Source organism: Papilio polytes, unplaced genomic scaffold (genome assembly GCF_000836215.1).
Source record: "Papilio polytes unplaced genomic scaffold, Ppol_1.0 DF821044.1, whole genome shotgun sequence".
In the NCBI taxonomy this organism is placed as follows: domain Eukaryota; kingdom Metazoa; phylum Arthropoda; class Insecta; order Lepidoptera; family Papilionidae; genus Papilio; species Papilio polytes.
This window is the reverse complement of record NW_013528160.1, coordinates 139,663-160,320: the sequence shown is the minus strand read 5'-3', so window position 1 is coordinate 160,320 and position 20,658 is coordinate 139,663. Positions and strand designations below refer to the sequence as shown.

At 35.1% G+C, this 20,658-nt stretch overlaps 6 protein-coding genes across 8 annotated transcripts in view; 4 read left to right on the top strand and 2 right to left on the bottom strand.

Moving 5' to 3' along the window:
* Nucleotides 1-73: 73 nt before the first annotated feature.
* LOC106109910 (bacilysin biosynthesis oxidoreductase BacC-like) lies at nt 74-1,117 on the bottom strand. Its single transcript, XM_013291560.1, has one exon. The coding sequence runs from the start codon at nt 979-981 to the stop codon at nt 217-219; it is 765 nt and encodes a 254-aa protein (XP_013147014.1). The 5' UTR covers nt 982-1,117; the 3' UTR covers nt 74-216.
* Nucleotides 1,118-1,408: 291 nt separating this feature from the next.
* LOC106109908 (tubulin alpha-1 chain-like) lies at nt 1,409-3,285 on the top strand. Of its 2 annotated transcripts, XM_013291557.1 has the most exons (5): nt 1,409-1,535; nt 1,610-1,820; nt 1,880-2,352; nt 2,424-2,780; nt 2,962-3,284. In XM_013291557.1, the coding sequence occupies exons 1-5, from the start codon at nt 1,527-1,529 to the stop codon at nt 3,217-3,219; spliced, it is 1,308 nt and encodes a 435-aa protein (XP_013147011.1). In that variant the 5' UTR covers nt 1,409-1,526; the 3' UTR covers nt 3,220-3,284. The 2 variants fall into 2 exon arrangements, with proteins under 2 accessions (XP_013147011.1, XP_013147012.1); XM_013291558.1 differs by lacking the exon at nt 1,409-1,535 and having other exon boundaries at nt 1,744-1,820; nt 1,867-2,352; nt 2,962-3,285.
* A 379-nt stretch (nt 3,286-3,664) lies between these two features.
* LOC106109909 (cytochrome c oxidase assembly protein COX15 homolog) lies at nt 3,665-8,396 on the top strand. The gene is made up of 8 exons (XM_013291559.1): nt 3,665-3,698; nt 3,779-3,943; nt 4,179-4,311; nt 5,032-5,164; nt 5,621-5,807; nt 6,305-6,566; nt 6,831-7,099; nt 7,587-8,396. Exons 2-8 carry the CDS (start codon nt 3,791-3,793, stop codon nt 7,725-7,727), a joined length of 1,278 nt encoding a protein of 425 aa, XP_013147013.1. The 5' UTR covers nt 3,665-3,698; nt 3,779-3,790; the 3' UTR covers nt 7,728-8,396.
* Nucleotides 8,397-13,803: 5,407 nt separating this feature from the next.
* On the bottom strand, nt 13,804-18,065 carry LOC106109880 (ubiquitin domain-containing protein 2). 2 transcript variants are annotated; one of them, XM_013291523.1, is made up of 4 exons: nt 17,642-18,065; nt 17,297-17,589; nt 15,551-15,748; nt 13,804-14,119 (listed from the first exon to the last, which is right to left on the bottom strand). In XM_013291523.1, exons 1-4 carry the CDS (start codon nt 17,721-17,723, stop codon nt 13,973-13,975), a joined length of 720 nt encoding a protein of 239 aa, XP_013146977.1. In that variant the 5' UTR covers nt 17,724-18,065; the 3' UTR covers nt 13,804-13,972. The 2 variants fall into 2 exon arrangements, with proteins under 2 accessions (XP_013146977.1, XP_013146978.1); XM_013291524.1 differs by having other exon boundaries at nt 17,297-17,577; nt 17,642-18,061.
* Nucleotides 18,066-18,422: 357 nt separating this feature from the next.
* LOC106109884 (alpha-ketoglutarate-dependent dioxygenase alkB homolog 6) lies at nt 18,423-19,351 on the top strand. The gene is made up of 2 exons (XM_013291527.1): nt 18,423-18,583; nt 18,688-19,351. Exons 1-2 carry the CDS (start codon nt 18,533-18,535, stop codon nt 19,336-19,338), a joined length of 702 nt encoding a protein of 233 aa, XP_013146981.1. The 5' UTR covers nt 18,423-18,532; the 3' UTR covers nt 19,339-19,351.
* Nucleotides 19,352-19,776: 425 nt separating this feature from the next.
* LOC106109875 overlaps nt 19,777-20,658 on the top strand; it is a 1,973-nt gene continuing 1,091 nt past the window's right edge. Inside the window, exons 1-3 of the mRNA XM_013291514.1 lie at nt 19,777-20,018; nt 20,352-20,461; nt 20,616-20,652. Coding sequence (XP_013146968.1) covers nt 19,854-20,018; nt 20,352-20,461; nt 20,616-20,652 — 312 coding nt within the window. The 5' untranslated portion in view covers nt 19,777-19,853. The remainder of the gene's footprint in view (nt 20,019-20,351; nt 20,462-20,615; nt 20,653-20,658) is intronic.

Here is a 20,658-nt window from a genome sequence, read left to right as displayed (position 1 = left end):
TTGCAACATATCCCTAAGATGTAAAAGAAAATAAGATAGTAACAAGAAGTTAGCATAAATATAAAGGCAATAATAACAAAGTATGCTTTTTATTTGCAATAAAATATTAACAAAATGTATATGGCAGTATGTAAATATCCCCAGTTATTCTTAAATGCTAAGTACAATTGTATTGTACAACCAAATTTTTCATAAAACACATTCTTCAGTTAAGTGTTAGCGTGGGCACATTGCATGGCGTCCACCATCCACCGGCAAGCTTGCTCCGGTGATATTAGATGCCAAATCACTGGCAAGAAAAGCTATAGTAGCAGCTACCTCCTCCGGTTTTCCTGGGCGTCCTAATGCATGGGTTTCCTTTGTACGCTCCAAAAACGCCGCATATTGCTCCTCACTTAATCCCCCACGCTTTTGTAACTCTGTTAGAATAACTCCAGGGTTGACACAGTTAACTCTAACACCCTTCGGTGCCAATTCTAAAGCTACACAGCGTGTGAACTGATCCACGGATGCTTTCGATATATTGTACGCCAACACTCCAGGAAACGATCTTATACCATTAACACTAGATACATTTACAATGTTACCTTTGGTTTTTATCAAGTGTGGGACAGCTAACATGGTTAAGTAATAAATCGAGCGTACATTAGTGTTCATTAGGCGATCATACTGCGCGAGACTTGTAGTCTCTATGGTACCGGTTTCTATTATACCGGCGTTGTTAATCAATACGTCAATTTGTCCGTAATGATCGACAGTACTTTTAACAATTTTCTCAATATCGCTTTCCTTATTCAAATCTGCAGGAACCACAAACGTGGGTGTAGATTTTTCGCAATCACCGTTCACTTTCTTGAGGTTGTCGACATTTCTACCGGTCAGAGAGAGCTTCGCGCCTAGTCTTGACAAAAATACCGCCGTTGCAGCGCCAATACCAGAACTAGCGCCAGTAACGATTACAACTTTTCCAGCGAAATTCATTTTAGTTTTTTCCAAAGCAAAATCTCCACAAAATATTCCAAAATGTCTTATCAAAACTATTTTTAGATCAAGTTATCGGATTGTTTGTTCTTGTTCTTGACATTTGACATTTTGGTTGACACTTGACAACGGCACTTGGTGACATTGACTGATGAAAGTTTATATTTTTAACGGCTCCACAACATTAAAATGACAATACACACATTTTTCCACATAAAATGTAAAGAAAACAAAACAACAATAAGAAAATAATAGGTGATTTTTAATTTTTCGTTTACTTATATTAAAGCTGATCCTTTTTAAGGTATATCCATGTGAACGTTCTGTGAATGTGAATGGCCTGTTAAAGCGAAAAAACGTTTTTACAAATTCCTTGGTGTGCCACATGCCACATAGATCATCTCGGAAGATACAAAAATGTCATGCATCTGTCTACAGTGCAACGTGCAACCGTCAACTTAATCAAAATTACACAATGTAAACATCCATAAAAAATATTTTCGAAAACATATTCAAAATTTTAGTATAAAAACCAATATTATAAAATGCCTAAAGTACCAATCAAATTGTAATCATTTTATTGTTTTAATGTATAAAACACTCTCCCAATATAATTTATTTTTTACAGAAAGAAGTTATTCACATACATATTGGCCAAGCCGGTGTTCAAATAGCAAATGCTTGTTGGGAACTATATTGCCTGGAGCACGGTATAAGTCCTGATGGGTTTTTGGCTTATGCAGATGACCAAGCGAGCTATGGTTCATTTTTTAACGAAATTGGGGCTGGCAAACTTATTCCAAGAGTTGTTATGATCGACTTGGAACCAACTCCCATTGGTAAGTTACTATATAATTTTTAGTCAATGTTCTAAAGACTAATCAGGTATTTTTTGTAGACGAAATTAGAACTGGAACTTACAGGCAGTTATTTAATCCGATGACCCTACTTACTGCCAAAGAAGATGCTGCGAGTAATTTTGCACGTGGATATTTTAGTATCGGCAGAGAAATGATCGATTTAGCTTTAAATCGCATTAGACTTGCAGCTGAAGATTGTAATTCACTTCAAGGATTTATTATTGTTCGATCATTTGGTGGTGGCACTGGGTCAGGATTCACAGCCCTGTTATTAGAGGGATTAGTAAGAGATTACGGGAAATTAACAAAAGTAGAATATGCCGTTTATCCGGCTCCAAGGATATCACCAATCATAGTTGAGCCGTACAACGCTGTTCTCACATCGCATGCGTGCATGGACACAGAAGACGTTTGTTTCATTTTTGACAATGAGGCTTTATATGACATTTTAGCAAGGTCTTTAGAAGTGCCAAGGCCTACTTATACAAACCTAAACAGACTTATTGCTCAGGTGAGTGGGTAATGAAATCTAGTTAATACGATATCATATTATTGTAATCTTAATAACGAGACTCATTTTAGGTGGTATCCTGCATGACAGCTTCTATGAGATTCGAAGGATCTTTGAATGTGGAGTTGGTAGAATTTCGAACCAATTTAATACCTTACCCACGAATACACTTTCCTCTAATTACATTTGCACCATTCATGCCTGCGTCCCGAGCTATGCATGATTCAAATTCAACGAGTCAGCTCATAATGTCATGCTTTGAATCAGCTAATCAAATGGTTAAATGCGATCCAAGTCAAGGAAAATATATGTCTTGTTGTCTGCTCTTCAGGGGCGATATTAATCAAAATGACATAAACTCGGCCATAAATCAAATAAAAAGTGCTAGAACTATAAAGTTTGTTTCATGGTCACCTACAGGGTTCAAGGTATAAATATACTCATAATACTGATGTTTATTTTTTACAAACGTATTTTCAACATACAATCCACGTATTAGCATTTTAGGCAAGATTATCTTCTCCACGTATTTAATACAAAGAGGCTCTCAAACAAACAATTATTTACGGTATTTTATCCTATGAGTTAGTTATTATTTGAAACTTTCAGATCGGTGTAAACTATCAACCTCCACTGACGGTACCTGGAGGAGATTTGGGCGCCTTGCAAAGAGCTGTTGTGATGGTATCAAACTCCTCGGTAATACGCGTTGCGTGGGAGCGGTTGTGCAGAAAGTACCACCTCATGTACGCTAAACGAGCGTTTGTTCATCACTATGTTGGAGAGGGTATGGAAGAAGGGGAATTCACCAGCGCATATAAAAATATAAGAGCATTGTCTAATGATTATAAGGAAATGGAAACATAAGTCACATAGTTGTTTGTAATTAAATCTTAAAAAAAAACTGTGTTTAAATAAAAAACTAGATAACTAAAAACCTAATAACTTGGTTTTTTTTATATACCGCACATTTTAGGGAAGTTTTCTAAAACCATTAATGATTGGTTTTTGCTAGCAACATTAGATGACGATTTTTGTATGTCAATGTCAATTTTAGTGCAATCAGATGTCTGTCAAATAAACGTCAATCAAATCCAGCTCAAAGTAAGGAAACAGAGATTTCTCAAAACAATTTCAATTCAATTTGAATAACGTGAAAAGGTATATATGAATGCAACCGGCATTCAGACAAATACACGTTGACTAATAAATAGTCATTAGCCTCAAGAAAATTAATCTTATTTATTTTTTGTCCACCGAGTTAAATAATTTCACAATATATTAAGTAGGTTATATTGTTATCTTCGTACTTTAAATTAAATGTTTTAGCGGTCAATCTCTTCGAAGTAAGTATCGATAATTGAATTATTTTTACGTAACAGATATACTTCAATATTTAAAATAAACATTTCCTTCAATATTACAGCAGCATTTCATAATGTGGAGTTTGGCGCAAATATGTCGATGTTCTCAGCCGCTGCGATTTGCACCGAGCAAAATATTAAATAACGTAGGAATACGATCGATTAGCAGAGAGCTGACCACTTCAGCTCGCTTTAATGTAGGCTTAAGGAATACAAAGACTTTTAGGGTAAGCAACAACTGAACAGGTATAGTACTTTACAAGAACAAATATATAAATAAAAAAAAACGAAACATGTAGAGGCATGCCAGAGAGATTGGATATAAAAAGATTTCTTTTTGGCTTATCTTTTAAACACTGATCAGTTGGATGTGAAAACAAAAACAGGAAAAATCATGTTTCAAATGACACTTAAAAGGCAATATGTCATTGTGAAATGAAAAGCTTTAACATAATTTTCTAGATAAGTGAAGTGATCAAATCAAATGGCATTGTTGCCCGATTCTGTGCGAGTGGGCCGCAGCAGAAGCCATCGAAGGCAGTGGGGTACTGGCTGCTGGGCTGCAGCGGAATGGTGTTTGCTGCGGTTGTGTTAGGTATGGTAGCTAGCTACATCATACTGCTGTACAGCATTTGTTATGTTATCAATGTTATTGTGAAAACAACTAATGGAAAGAAGTAAATATGTTACTGTGATATTTTGCATACTGGAGGCTTGATTTTAATTCACTTTTCCTATCCTTTTTTAATAATGATAGGTTACAAGTGTATTTGACAGAGGAGAGTATGCAAGAAGGTGGAACATCTTTCTATGTGTCTCCTCCTCTATTGACTAAAAAGAGGCAATACTATATTAGAAAACTTGACCGCTTGTTTCTTTATCAAGTAAAAGTGCAGTAACATTTGCATTAATGTTTATAATATTGTCTTTATACAAATATAATGAACAAGTTATTGTTTTATACAAGCATTCACACTAAAGTTTTAATATCTGTAAATTTTTGAATGTGATCTAAAAGCCAAATTAGACATTAAGTTAATTATTTAGTTGAAAGAACTACATGAATAAAGATATTGTACCTCACAGCTTTTGTCTTAATTAAATTACCTTTTCTACTTGAATCAAATGATATCGGAATAATATTTTGAAACCCTTTGTTATAAAAGAATTTCATTATGATTGAAATACTTCAAACAATTATTAATGAATGAAAATACAATTTTTACTTATCACTTAAAAGTTATCAAACACTTACAATGCCACTTAATGTTAACATGCAGGTGTCTAGCATTGAATGTGTTAATTGTGTTGTCAGGTGGTGTGACTCGTCTGACAGAGTCTGGTCTGTCTATGGTGACGTGGCGGCTGCTGGGGGAGTCATTGCCCACCACACAGGAGCAGTGGGAGCAGGAGTTTGAAAAATACAAACAGTTCCCTGAATATAAATAGTATGTTATAACAAACTTGATGTCGCCCGCGACCTTTTACGTGCGTAATTAAAAAAAAGCCTAATTAGTTGTCTGTGTTCAAAAATTTGTTATACTCCTAAATAATTTCTAACTATCCATCCTTTATGTGTATCCATTTAGAATAAAGCCTAGTTCACATTTGGCAAATACAGTTGGTCAGTAGCAGTCAACAACTGGACTGGTCTCAACAGGCATAGTCTGAATACTAACTGGTGCCTGTGAGGCCATACAATCCACGCCTAGCTTATAGTCCAACAGTTGGCACAGTTTTTGATTTGATCTACATAAAATCATTTGACATATACAACAATAACAATATTTTTTACTGTGTATATTTGTATGCATACTTATTATGAGGTACTTGATGTGGGTCTCATATTAAAAGATTGCCTTAGTGAGGTAATTAGAGCAGGTCCACATGACCTTTGTCCGCAGCAAGAACCAGAGCATGACGCTGTCGGAGTTCAAGTGGATCTGGTGGATGGAGTTCCTGCACCGCAGCTGGGGGCGCTGCATCGGCGCGGCGGTGCTGCTGCCGGCCGCCTACTTCTGGCGCAGCGGCGCGCTCGACCTCGCCATGAAGCGGCGCGTCGCCGTCTACTGCGCGCTCGTCGCCGCGCAGGTCTCTCCTGCACTTCTCACTTTTATATCATAAGTCGCCTGAATTTGCCAAACTGGCGAAGCGACCTCTGCTCGGAGACTACCCTAAGCGAAGGAGAAGACGCGCATATGAGGATGTTTCCCCTTCCTATGCGTCTCCTCCGCCGTCAAAGCTGAGATTCTTTGCCATTCTATTATCATAAGAAAAAAGGGACTAAATTCGGGCCTCCGGTACCACACTCATCAGACAGTACGCGGAATTGCTTCCACTTCACACCTGTCTTCTGTGTGATCGTGGTATTTCACCGGGCGAGTCAAAGGGTAGGTAGTGTAAATAGGCAAAACGCGGAATTACTCCCTCTTCACGGCTGTTTTCTGTGTGGTGGTGGTATTGTGTTGTCTACCACTGTTTCTGTCTAAATAAAATAATAAAAATATCAAAACCTGTGATATTTTAGGAAATGTTTTGTCTCAGAAGACTACTGGATGGAAAGCAAAGTGTAGTGGTATCGTTTCCAGGGTCTGATGGGCTGGTACATGGTGAAGTCGGGACTGGAGGACAGGTTCCAGGGCCCCTCGGACGTGCCGCGCGTGTCGCAGTACCGGCTGGCGGCGCACCTCGGCCTCGCCTTCGTGCTGTACTCGGGGCTGCTGGCCGGAGCCCTGCGGGTGCTGCGCCCCTTCCCCGCCGCCGCCACCTTGCGCAACATGAAGGAGTTAAAGGGTGTAACGACGCTGGCGCACACTGTTAAAGCAATGGTCTTCCTTACCGCGATGTCTGGTAAGTGCCTCTTAGAAATGTTGAAAATTGAAAAAAAGCCTTTTTTTAAGACTATAAATAACAACAAAAAATTAGTATTGATTAAAAAATAATTTATGGTTTAACCCTTAATTCGACGATTTTTTTGTAGCAAAAAATATTATAGTTCCAGTTACATAAGAATTTTTTTTTCGTTAATAAGTTTTCAAAAAATTACATTTTTTTCTTTTACATGTGGTATATCATTATTGCAGTTTGAAAATAAGTGTAACTTTGTAATGTTAGGCGCGTTCGTGGCGGGGCTGGACGCGGGGCTGGTGTACAACTCGTTCCCCAAGATGGGAGAGCGCTGGATCCCCGAGGACATCCTGAGGCTGCGGCCCGCGCCGCGCAACCTCACCGAGAACCCCAGCACGGTGCAGTGGCAGCACCGCGTGCTGGCCGGCGCCACGCTGCTGGCCGCCAGCGCGCTGTGGCCGCTGGCGCGCCGCCGCCCGCTGCCCCGCGCCGCCACCGCGCTCGCCGCCGCGGTCGGCGCCGTCGCCTGGATGCAGGTCACTTCTTTACGTTTCCTTGTCTTCATTTCATATTACTTTTTCTAAGGTCCATAATCAATTGTTTTTGTCGAAGAAAAAGGATAATTGGTCTTGTATACAGGATTATTGGTAATTCATGTGTTCCGTCACGAGGTAAAAAGAGGGGATAATTTGTGATAATTTTATTCCCCATATCCATAATACAAAAGTGAAAAATATTTAAGTCATCTTGTTTTATAGGTTTTATTTTTTCAAAATAAATCAAAAATCACTCCGATTTTTTTAAAGGAACTCACAATTTTATACGTTCATTTATTTTTCAAGATTTTTAAAAACCATTAAACATCGATTTAACAATATCAAAACTTTATCTGTTCAGATTAAAAAAATTGCAAGCAAATAAAAACATTTTACTTCAATAACTTCGGAGATTTTCATGAAATGTCTTAAACTCGATTGAAATTTTTCCTTACGTTGTTAAATAAGTAGGATGTGGTATTTACAGGTAGGTCTAGGTATAACGACGCTGCTGACGTACGTGCCGACGCCGCTCGCCGCCGCGCACCAGGCCGGCTCGCTGGCGCTGCTCTCCCTCGCCGTCTGGCTCACACACGAGGTCAAGCTGCTCAAATACATACCGAAGTAGACGGGGATAATACTTCGAATTACGTGTGTAAAGGGTTTTTAAATGGAGCAGCATTTTGTGCTATTTTTTTTTCAAAAAAATCCTAAATCGAAAACTACTATGTTATTTATACTAAATGCGTATTTTTATTTGACCCGCGCACTAGTGATATGCAAAATCATTAAAATACATCGCCCATACAGTGTTTGTCGTTTGAATTTTTCATACACATTGAAATAACACGGAATAACATAATAGAACGAACATTTTATAAGTATCTGTAAACAACAGCCAGTCAATTCACCACTGAGTTTTATTATTATTCTGCCATTTGCCTTACTGCATAGTTACAGTTGTTAGTTTGTCTCGTAAAAAATCTGGGTATTTTTTTCTGTAATTCTAACACCGCAGACATCCGCGACTGTACAAAATGATACGCATTTATACGTTAACTGTTTTATAGTTTAAATTGTAGCCGTTACAATAACTGTCATCACTCTTTTTGAAAAAACGGTTATATAATTCCTTTTCGGTTGCACAATGATGACACAAGCTTTAGTACAGTTAAGACAGTATTCCTATAATTTAAGAACAAGCTAAGTTAAATATAATTTGTTAAGCTAAGTGTTGGAAATTCGTCTTGTGACCTGTACTGTTTATAGCGTATTTAAATAAATGATTTTTGTTAAATATGATTTTTCTTTTTCCCCTTATTCGTACTGTTTAGGTTACGATCATACACGAAATGGAAAACTGTAAAAAAATGAAAAAAAAAAGAAAAACGAAGCTACGGAAAAAAGCTATATAAATTAATTATAAAAAAAATATTAAACAATAATGGAATAATCAAAAACAAATTCCCATACTCACGGCACGTTTAGATAACTCAAATCTTTAATTTAGCAATAAATAAAATGTAATCTACAACACATATAAAACAATTGGAGTGTCTGTAAAATCAAAAAAAAATCTAGATTTTGGCAAGATGATGTATTTGCGTTGCTGATAACTAAAATAGCATTTTTTTTTTGTCTGTCTGTCTGTAAGCCGCGTTTGTTCTGGGTAATCTCCGAAACAACTGGGCAGATTGCGACCGGATTTTCACTGAAGAGTGATTTTCATAGTTGGGCATATTATAGCCCACTTTTTTTTAAATTCCACGTTTTCAAAACGGCGTAACGGGTGGTCCAAATTTGCGCAAACGAAGTTTGCTGCCGTCAGTTCCTAGAAAAATAACGTGATGTCAAGTAGTTTTCTCTTTACCGACAATTTTTCGCACCCGGAATGAAAGTGACTTAATATTGTCTGTGAAAGTAAATTTTTATACTTAGGACTCCTAAATGTTTAACTACACTTGCTCGTCTTAGACCACAAATCATTATTCTTATCAATTTTTGAAGAAAAAGTGTAAGAAAGGACCGCGTCTTCGGTGCTCCTACACTTTTGAAAACCAAATTGTCTTGTTACATTAACATTTTAGGATTTCAGTTAATTAGCCAGACGTTTTGAAAAGACACTGAACGAGGAAATTGTCCTGTAATTTTTAATCTATATTTTAAGTCCACTTATGAACAGGGATTACTGTAGATATAAGATAATAGGTACATAAATGAAAGGATTTTATTCATCTTAACCGATTTTATTTAAACGTATTTTACAGTAACGGATTTCGGTGAACAAACACAATCTTATACAACAGAATACAAAATTTGCATTGCTATAGATTTTTTAATGGATTACGATACAGTTCTTGAAGGCTGTAAACACACGGTGATAGGAGACAGGTAAAAACTTAGTATATTGATGGAAGTTAACTCTTGTAAGCGTTTACTATATTAAGAAAAAATACCAAAAATTGTGACAATTGAGAACAAAAGAAATTTAAAATTCAGGAAATAATGTTATCATGCGTAAAGTGTTACGAAGGTCTAAAAAATAAAATACTCCTTTGCGAACTAACCTTTTAAAATTAAAATTTATTTTAGGAAATAGACACTGAATTAGCAAACTGTTAACTACTAAATGTAAATATACGTTATAATTAAAACAAGCGTATTCAAGTGAGCAAAAGAATTAATTTGATAAGTGATTTTGGAATTTACCCGTATCAGTCAAAGGGATCAGCAAATCAACGAGCCCCGTCCGTAGTCATTAGATTACTTAAATAACTGATAAGAAAGAAATGTATTAATATTTGCTTATACTCAGTTTATTCCTAAGTTTAACTTTATACCGCGTTAGTGTTGCAATAGTATACTTTACTTATAATATCGATTGCGTTATCATTGTACAATATCTGAGCGGATATTAATTTTAATTAAGTAGTTATATTTACTGAGCAAATTTATTTCTTACTTTGGATAGGGGCTCGATCAAGATTAAATTAGCACCACACAATAATTCCTAAACGAAAATGCTGAATTACAATTTAAAACATTTCAAGATATGACTGCACGAATTTTCACACTTGAAAAAAATATTTTTTTTTAAATAAAATCTACGAATAGTTTTATTTTTCTTATCTTACGAGAATTGAGACGTTTTAATTCTAATGATAGATACAATATGGCATGCCACAAACAGAACGGAACAATATTGTGTTGTGTAAATTCTTTTACCAGCTAATTAAAGACACAGGAATTAGTTTAACAGATTGTTTTCAAATTATTGTCTGCGAAGTTTCTAAATATTAAATATCGAGCATTGAAACGCCGACATTAATTTATTTATAGGTTTAAAGTAGTTATAGAAAAAATGACAAAAATAAACAAGTTAATTGTCCAATTTTCCTATAACCACTTGAAAACTTAATCTCTTTATAATCTATGGTAACCGGAGGCAGCAAAAAAACTGTTACAAAACTAAGCCTCATCCAAATTTTATATTAGCGTATAAATATAAACATATCTTTAACCTATATGTTAGTATTTTTATTTATATTTTACATTATTTTATATTATTAGACCATTGAGTTTTCCTGCCCAAACATTTGTATAAAAACATGTTGAGATACAAATATTAAGGCAGTGTAAACGCTAAACAATCAGAGAATCTTGTACAATATATTGATTATTGTAAGAATCTGATAATTTAGTTATTAATTACAATAGTTAGGCGAAATACTCAGTAATGAAAAATTGATCAATTTTCATTCAATACATTGAACAGAAATTATTAGGCCACTGAATAGAACAGAGAAATAATATTTTACATGAATTTCTTTGCATTTAAAAAACAATCTACATAGTGTATTCAATTTTATGAGATAAACATTATTTACAACATGCATTTTATATTCGTAGTACACGATATCAAGTTGCCATATAAATATATTCCAAGCAAAAACAAAACGTCAAATAAAATTAGGAATTAACTTATAATTTTATTAAATAAGGATATTAATTAATTTTGAAATAAACAAGCAAAAAAATACGAAATATACAATTATTTATATACGTAAATATCACTGCATTTTTACAATTAATAATGAAAAATGTAGAGAATGAAATAATATTTTATTTTCTTGTTGTTGAGATAAATTTTAGGCGGTACGTTTTGAGTTTATTGCTTCTACAGATTATGTACTTGAATATACAATGTATTTGACCAGGAATATAAAAACCCTCACCATATTGTATAAAATGATGGAACTGATAACTTTGCTTATATTAAATAAGTGAATTAACCGTAAAGTGAAGGTATCCGAACTTTTTGGTGGACTAAGTACGTTCTGCCAAAGACATACTGGCCACTAAGAAGCTTTATTTTGTTTAATAATTTTGACAGACTTTGCTTTATAGTGTTTGCTCACCTTTTACTAAAATATCGTACAACTGTTGTGTCGCTTTGATTCGTATGTGCTGATATGGAGATGTTTATTTGTGCAACTAAACAGTTTAATTTGCTGCGAAACAATCGACAATCGCAATATAGTCAAAGGTTACTCTTATTCACTCAAAAACTACTGGATAGTTTTTTCATTGGAGTAATCGACAGCCGGCGTCAAAAAAGAATAGTAACAAGGAACTGAGATATCCAGTAATAAAAATAAAAAGACACAGACGAATTAAGAACCTCCTTCTTTTTGGAAGTCAATTGAAGAACAAAGGAAAGAAGAATAGCGGGAAGTCGAAGAGCAAGAAGTGAATAAAGTTTTAATGAATTATTAGAATTTATTGAAAATATGTTTATTATGAGAACATATTAACGCATTTTGGTTGCCTTATTGCATTTTAGTTAACCAGTAATGTGCCCAAAGTCAGGATTTTTATATTCTCGGTTAGATTATTGATAATAAACATTGAACAAATAATTTGTGTCTATAATATTTATGTAAAAAAAATATTGAGCAAAATGTGATTAGGTTTAAGGTTACCGTATACAAGGAGATATTTTAAATTATAAACATTACTCTGAAATGCATATTTGCTTCTATATTATGGTAAAAATGTAAGTAGAGCAAATTAATATTTTTAATTATACGTAATAAAAAAGTATGACACAAAAAACATCACTAATATTAGGATAATTCACATCTTTCCAAAACTATAATTATTTTAATATTAATAGTAAATTAGTTTTTAGATATTTGATATATTTATATGAAAATTCAAATTAAACTTTGATTTGTTAAAAAATCGGAACATACAAAAAAAATGCAAACATCTATTAATTATAGTTTTGTATTTTCAATTTATTTACATGTATTTAAGAGCGTCGGTGGCTCAGTGGTTTGAACACTTGACTTGTAATCTACAGGTCTTGGGTTCGAATCCTGTACCAATGTGATTTTCGATTTTTCGAATGTACATAATTTAGCCGACGTTCTTACGGTGAAGGAAAACATCGTGATGCCTGCATATATCGGCGAAGAAATTCAAAGATATGTGTGAAGTCAACCAACCCGCAGTTGGCCAGCGTGGTTGACTATGTCCTAGTCACCCCTGATTAGGGTAGGCTCCGAGCCCCTCGGTGGGGACGTATAGTGAGCTGGTGAGATGAGATGTGTACGGAGTATGTGAAAATAGATATGTGAATAATTATAATAATAACGCAGTAAATAACATAACCGTCTTACATTCATTCGTCTTAAAACATTCCATACGTAAAATCTCTTTTTAAATAAATAAATATGGCAGTAAATTTAATCCAGTTCGAAGTATAATATAATAAATGCAATAATTAAATTTATAAGCGAAATAAAAAATAATCTCAATAAAAAGGTAAAATCTTCTTCATTTATATGTATTTTTCTCACGTTTTTTTCTCCATAAAAATTATCATTTTGTAATTCCATATTATAATTTAATAATACTTTTTTATATATAAAAATCATTGTAAACATTAACATAGAGCTTAATAGATATTTGAAGTAGTTTCAAAGCTTAAGTAGTTTGCTATTATAGGAAAACATCGATTTCACAGCGAGCGATTACGATTGAACTTATCGATTTTATGAATAAAAAAAAAAGTTCAATGCAACTTCTGCGAATTTACAAGCATATGATATGTCGAAACGTTTTGATAAAAACTGTAATTAAACAAACTAAAAATGAATAAAACAAAACTACATTCAAAATAAATAGTTACCAAAAATCGAGCTCAAATTAAATAAAATTAAAAAAAGGAACTGAAACAACCAAATTTTATCGAATAAAATATAAAGCATAAAATCGATATTGTCGTCTACAATCGGGCGCGAGGATAGTATCGATTTTAATTAAAACCGATGTGTATTCATTTGAAATGTGACACTTGAATATAACATCATATCTCTGTTTACTTTCAGAGAATGAGCAGGATTAATATATAACAGGTGTCATTGGAGATTGCACCGTTTCCAGTTTACATTATTCCAATACAGTGACCGATCGAGTACCGGACAACTCAAAATGTTAAATTCCAATGGTAATGAGAAATTATAACAAACACACACAAACACACTTAAACATCAATTTAAATTGAAAGAATTTAAAATAAATCCATCTATACTAATGTTATAAAACATACAAAAATCTATAGATTTGCATTTTTAGATTTTTGTATGGATTGAAATAAATCAAAACCTACTGGGCCGATTTCAAAAAGCTATGTTATCAGTGAGTAACATAGGCTGTATATTTCTTTATTTTTTAACTTGATGCGAGCGAAGTCGTGAGCAACAGCTAGTAGACAATATAATTTAGCTAATACAATGTGTTAGTATAATTTCTCATAGACATGAAACGACGTGTAGTGGTATGTGTGTGTGGGGGGGGGGGGGGTGCCTAGCTGGGGGGGCGCGGCTCGGTGCTGACGATGACCTGCACCACGTAGCCGGGCGTGATGCGCACCTCCTCCACCAGCAGGCGGTCGCCCAGCAGCTTGCCGCCGTAGAACCAGCGCTGCCGCCACGGCTCTATGCCCTCCAGCGCCTATTTAAACAAATTTTAATTTCAACAATTAGTACAGCCTACCGCCAGAATGGCTCGCTATATACGTCTCAATGACATTGACAGCTGTCAAATAGGGACGGGACGCATATGTCAACAATCTAGTGTTGTGCTAATCCTCTAGTGCAAGATTAGAAGAAGAAGATTTCCTTTTTAAAACCATCAACTTTGTTACTTTTAAATTATGCCAAAATATACAATTCTAGTGTCTATATCAAACAGATCACAACTTAAAAATAAAAAAAGTATATCTGTATAAAAATCAATTTAAATACATGACAGGCATAAAAGCAAATCCGCTTCAGCGTATTTTTAGTTTTTGACTAAGCATATTAAATTGTAGTACATTCAATAATTTGGTACGATTCGTTTAAAAAAAACTGGACATATCTAGCCCCCTAATGTCTGTTTGAACTGATAGTTAAAACATTGCCCACATACATTTTAACTGAACAGTTTAAGACTTCGATTATAACTGTCAGAACTGAGTGTGTTTAAAGTAAATCTAGATTTTGACACTGTCTTTAATTTTTACTTTACAATAGAATGGATTCAATAGAGTCGATGTCAACCTTCATATTTGTTTATGAGAACGGTCAGAGACAGGAAAGTGACGCGTGAATTAACAGTCAAGTCGCGGCGAAGTCAATTTATGAGAAACAGGTCGGCGCGAAGGCATTGTCGTACATTTCTCGATATGACTCACAAGTTGTGTCGCCCATAGTCACATTAAACAAGCATTAATATAACTTCTTATAAAGAAGTTTCAATTGTTGGCAGTACCAACGTTTGTAAACATAACTTCATAGTATGAAGGGTATAAAACCAAATCTTACTAGTCTTTGTATCTCACTAATCATACTAATATTATAAATGCGAAAGTTTGGATCGATGGATGTTTGTTAGAGTTTGTAGCCTAAACTGCTGCATGTATCTCGATGAAATGTGGCAAATGTAGAGGAGAGCCTGGAAGAACCCGTAGGCTACTTACTTTTGTTTTTTTCTAATTCCACGCAGGCGGAATCACAGGCGTCAGCTAGTAAGTACGCTATATATTTTTACTTTACTAGCGTTCGTCCACGACTTTATTCACACTTTTAAAAAGTAAGTAGCCTGTGTTCTTTCAGACTATGTTAAATGTGCAGAATTTCATCAAGATCTGTATAACTGTTTTGGAAATACTTAGTTACAAACATCCATCTTAACTTTTGCAATTATAATATCAAAATCGGCCCAATAGTTTTTGAGCCGAAAATCCAAAAATACAAATCTTTTCTCCATAGTATAGATTAAGAAATAAGATAATCTAGGATCTAGGATAGGGTCCGGTTCTTCTATAAGTCCCTAACATACTAAAACGGTCTAAACCCGACCATCAGTTTGTCTCAAGAGATATGTGAAGTGTGAACATACTTGCAGCTCAGTCTTGCAGTGTGCGATGGTGTGGCGCGCCCCCACCCGCAGCTCCAGTTCGCGGCAGGTGGTGGAGAGGCGCAGTCGCAGCGCCAGCGCCGCGCCCCCGTCCGCCGGCTCCGACCACTCCGCCGGAGAGTCGCGCCCGCACGCCTCCTTCACCATGTTGATGGGTGGAGACAGGCAGTAAATTGGCACCTACCGAGATAAATTACATTGTTGTCAATAAATGATAATAATTTCTAATATCTGTTAACTTTATTCTTACAATATTAAAAAAACATACAAAAAAATGATTTATCCCTCAAGAACCTGACATTTATTTTACATCTGTGCCAAATTCTAATAAGATATGTTAAACCGTTGCGTAATTCTCAAGTAAACATGTAAAAACAAAATGAATGTATCCCATTGGAAGCATAATTATTTCCAGGATCAAAAGGTGATGTGTTCTTCCAGACTATTGTCCACATTTATTTTTGTCAAACACCATTAGCTATTTTTTTTATAAAATAAGGTGGCAAACGAGCAAGCGGCCACCTAAATCCGCCAAAATGGCGAAGTGACCACTGTCCACAGACATCTGCAATTGCAGATGCATTGCCTACTCTTATCCTACAGAGGAGGAGTCCCACATAGAGAGGATATTTCCCCTTCCTATGCTTCTCCTCCATCAAATCCACTTCCCTTCCCATCCTCTCTTTATAAGAAAAGGGTGGTAAAGAGAAAGGGACTTAAATTAGGCCTTCCGGTTATTTTAGGCAACAAACTCATAAAAATTAATACATATAAGTGTTTCCATTTATAATATTAGTAAGATGTCTTTGCAACAGCAATCTATGGTAAAGGATTTTCAACATACTTTACTGTTTTTATATAATTCCTTGACATACATACTTAAATTAATTAAATGCCAATGTAAAGTGTAATCTGTGGGTATTTATCATATCAAACATGAATAGATAAACTGTTTCCTTATATAAATTTGTTATTGTACATATTATCAGAAGTGTACAACCATTGAATAGCTTTCATCCGACTTGAATAACCAAATATAAATTTGTAACCTCTGATTTATATTACAAATTATGACTATAAATAGACAACATTCAAAAACTCTCAACTAAAAATAAAACAGATTTAGCCTGCAGCAACAAAAAACAGCATAAGTGTTCTTCCAGACTATCCTCTAGATGTTATGCCGATTTTAAATAAAATTCAGCCATTTAGACTACAAACTTTAACATCCATCCAAACTTTTCCGCACCAGGCACAGGTTGCACTATTGGCTAGTGTTTATCAAGCTGAAGCCTTTAAAAACTTTCGATAATAAAGAAATACTTGAATTTATTTGGCGTAATGAGTTTGGTCACAAATTGTATGACTCACAGGATAAATTGTTTTAATTGGAACATTTTAAGAAGTCAGTAGTCAATCTGTGTCATACTATCTATTTCATTTGCATTTAACAGGATGTTTTTGATAAGTTGCAGTACTACTATGGTGGAACACAACATACTAACATATAAAAACACATACACATCTGGTATAAATTAAGTCCAAACTGCCAATAAGACTTTGATTATAACAAAAATCATTATGTTGTATGAAATAGCCTTTAGAATGTTAGTTTTGTATAGAATAATTGTATAAATACATATATAACAAGAAATATAGAACAATTTTACAAAAAATGTCAAAATCTCATGCGATGATATACATAATTTATTGAGAAACGGACAGTACCTGATATCTAGTCCCCCATTCATCATAGCACTCTGTGAGGTAGCCATTGGGTACGGAAACACTAGCTCCGTCCAATATCGCCTGCGCCAGCTGGAAGTCCATCGCCTCCGCGGCCACGGCGGCCGCCCGCAACGCGTCCCAGATCTCCTTCCTGCCCTCGAACGCCGGCGCAGTGTCCCAGAACTCATCACGTTTACTCCGCAACTGACCCTCTGTTAATGGCACATCAGACTTCCACCGAATCGTTTCATGACACAGGGACTGATTTTTCCTAAGAGCACCTACAACAAAAACTAAATCAGACCATGAAGTTGTCTCCAAGGCTACAATCAGGCGTTCACATACCGGAATTAGGCCGCGACACAGTTCCTGACGATCCTTCCATTGGACCGCTTCTGCTTCTAGATATTCCAATGCAACCACCCATTATAATCACATTCTACGATCTCCAAATTATTGATTTGGGACAAAAAAAATATTAACAAATAACATTTTCACTGCCTGTTCATTCCTGTCAAAAGATAGCTGTACACATTCTGTATTTGCACTGTGACCGTATGTATATTCAGAAGTATAGTAACTATGTATCAAAAAATGTATACACGTCCGTTTTAAACACCAAAAGGAATTGTATATTTAAGCATCAGCACTAACATCGGCAACAGATTTATCCAGGATTTAATTTATTTTTATTGTATCAATTGGTTTTACTAATCATCTAACGAGAAAAAAAAGTACTACACGCGACATTGACAAAACGAAACGCCGAAGTTACGAAGTGGTCCGAAACCGAAATAAGGTGTACCAAAAAATCGTCAAAATCATTTTTTTTTTGTTATTCGTGGATATCCTACTATTTTAATAGAATATTTTCTTCGCAATTTAGTTCGATTTTAACTTTAGTTTTAATAATCGAACTGTATAACTACTTATAGAACTTCGTAACATTAAGAAGTAAATAATTAAGAACCACCTATGTGCCTATTTCAATCTTGCATTATGTTAGCGACATTTCAGATTAGAAAGCAATTAAGTGAATATTTATAAAAACAATGCTTAAAAATAACGCTCTAAAACAGCTGCTCCATAACTTGTCAGGCTGACGTTATCATCTGTCATGAAAAAAATATAAACATGTCAATGTAGATATAGAATTCTGTTTTATCGTTATTTTTTGAGATTTAGTATTATAAATAATTAATTACTACCGATAACAAGAAAGAAGTTATTCATGTAATGGAAAATAATAGCAACTTTAAGTCCCTTCAGGATTTCAAATTGACCAATGTGGGTTTTGCACTCCCTTGTTATAAAGTAATATGTAATGAAAATCGGAAATTAATTTTGTATACGATGTATTTATTTAGATGATAACCTATTTAATTTTTTAGGTTGATCCGACTGCTTTCTACATATCAGAGTTTTTATCAGATAGGGAAGAGCAATCTATTTTATCCAGTATTTATTCGGCGCCGAAGCCAAAATGGACTCAACTTTCGAACAGAAGACTTCAAAACTGGGGCGGCATTCCTCACAACAAGGGGATGATAGCTGAAACCATTCCTGTCTGGCTGCAGAATTACTTAAACAGGATAGATGAATTGAATTTGATGGGTGGAAATAAACCAAATCATGTTTTAGTAAATGAATACACACCAGGGCAAGGAATTCTGCCACATTTGGATGGTTCATTATTCTATCCGACTATAACAACAATTTCTGTAGGATCACATATTGTTTTAAAATTTTGGGAGCCTCTGCCAGATGCTAATGAGAATGCTTCAGATATGAAATCAGTTTTTTCATTTCTGCTAGAGCCGAGAAGTCTGTTGGTATTGCAGGATGAACTCTTCCATCACTATTTGCATAGTATTGAGGAAATAAAAGACGATGTTATTGATGAATCAATAAAGAACTTACACATGTGTTCAGATAAATATGTTAAAGGTGATACAGTGAGCCGGGACACTAGAATATCATTAACAATAAGGCATGTGCCCAAAACAAGTTCATTTAAAATTAATATTGGTAATAAAAGATGATATTACTTATGTATTTCAATATGTTAGAATTTTGTTAAACCCTAGCATCATCTAGTTTAAGCCATGATAGTTAAATATGAAAGAAACCATTTTAAGATGTTATTCTTTTAAAAATTCAGAGTGGTGAGATCAAGGGCGGATCCAGCTTTTGTGCTAGGGGGGTCCCAGTGGTGGGTCACAGAGCTTGATAAAGTATGTAAATATATTTTGTCAAGCTCTTGACCAACCAACTTAGGGGAGGTCATGACCCCCATCACACCCCCCCTGGATCCCCCATTGGGTGAGATTAGAGTTTTATGTAAACATTTTAATACCATTCAATTTACCCTTGTGTCACCAACTTTGCTATGTTATATACAACAGCTGCTATAATTGTTTATATAAAGCAACATAAAAAATAAAAATGTGTTCTATTTATAAATAATATACAAAATATAGAGTAAAATCTAGATGGCAATGGAATTATTTTTTTGATCCTTAATTTCGTGCTTTGTTAATAATATTGGGTTTTTATAATGAGATTATCAAAATTGTTTTTGAGTGTAAAATTTATTCGACGAGTCACCTGCAGTAGGACAACAGTGAGATGGGCGAGTGGGACAACAGCCGCTGAACACGCGCAGACTTGCGGCTCTGACACAGTAAAGGTCAAAGAAGTTAAATCCAACGAAAATGAGAAGGTTAAGTCTCTTTATTATCTGTTTTTTATATAATTCTTTCTGAATGTAGTGGTTAAATGGTGATGCATCGAGCTGATGCCTTGGTCCCTAATGATAAGAATCCACTTTCCTTTTCAATGTAATCGTGCCATCTCGTCTTAATACAAGACTTCTGCAGATTTCTATGACACCTAGGGTGGCCAACGATTATTCCCAAGACTAACTTTCATCGCCTGCTTTTGTCCTACTGAGCTCTAGTCTAGTGATTGGACATTGGTCACGACAACAGTGAAATGGATTTCGAACATAGAAGCAGTAGACGAAGTTATCAAGTGTCTTGGTGGTATGTTGCAGAAAGGCGTGGTTGTTGGCGTGTTCGACAATGGCAAGGAGCTAGAGCTGACCTGCGCCGGTCGGGAGATAGATCAGAACAGCGGCGGCAAGCTTACACGACAGCTTAACGAGTACGTTATTTATTTTGAACTCAAGGCTACTCGGCATTTTGTACTAGTCAAACCTTAAAGTAAGGAGTACAAATTCTTTTATTTTTTTTTAAATAATTGCTCAGTGTTCACTAATAGACAAGTTTTTAACACTTCTAACATGTTTTATTCGCAGACTGTCATGTCAGCTGCGGCTGGGGCACGCACTGGTGGTAACG

Coding starts and splice junctions, on each gene's coding strand:
- LOC106109910 (XM_013291560.1), bottom strand. CDS start 981: ATGAATTTCGCTGGAAAAGTTGTAATCGTTACTGGCGCTAGTTCTGGT.
- LOC106109908 (XM_013291557.1), top strand. Junction 2,353..2,423: donor TAAACAGACTTATTGCTCAG/GTGAGTGGGTAA, acceptor GACTCATTTTAG/GTGGTATCCTGCATGACAGC. Junction 2,781..2,961: donor GGTCACCTACAGGGTTCAAG/GTATAAATATAC, acceptor TGAAACTTTCAG/ATCGGTGTAAACTATCAACC.
- LOC106109909 (XM_013291559.1), top strand. CDS start 3,791: ATGTGGAGTTTGGCGCAAATATGTCGATGTTCTCAGCCGCTGCGATTT. Junction 4,312..5,031: donor GTTTGCTGCGGTTGTGTTAG/GTATGGTAGCTA, acceptor TTGTGTTGTCAG/GTGGTGTGACTCGTCTGACA. Junction 7,100..7,586: donor GCGCCGTCGCCTGGATGCAG/GTCACTTCTTTA, acceptor TGGTATTTACAG/GTAGGTCTAGGTATAACGAC.
- LOC106109880 (XM_013291523.1), bottom strand. CDS start 17,723: ATGGGTGGTTGCATTGGAATATCTAGAAGCAGAAGCGGTCCAATGGAA. Junction 17,590..17,641: donor TGTGTCGCGGCCTAATTCCG/GTATGTGAACGC, acceptor GGTCTGATTTAG/TTTTTGTTGTAGGTGCTCTT. Junction 14,120..15,550: donor ACTGCAAGACTGAGCTGCAA/GTATGTTCACAC, acceptor TTGTTTAAATAG/GCGCTGGAGGGCATAGAGCC.
- LOC106109884 (XM_013291527.1), top strand. CDS start 18,533: ATGGAAAATAATAGCAACTTTAAGTCCCTTCAGGATTTCAAATTGACC. Junction 18,584..18,687: donor AGGATTTCAAATTGACCAAT/GTGGGTTTTGCA, acceptor TTAATTTTTTAG/GTTGATCCGACTGCTTTCTA.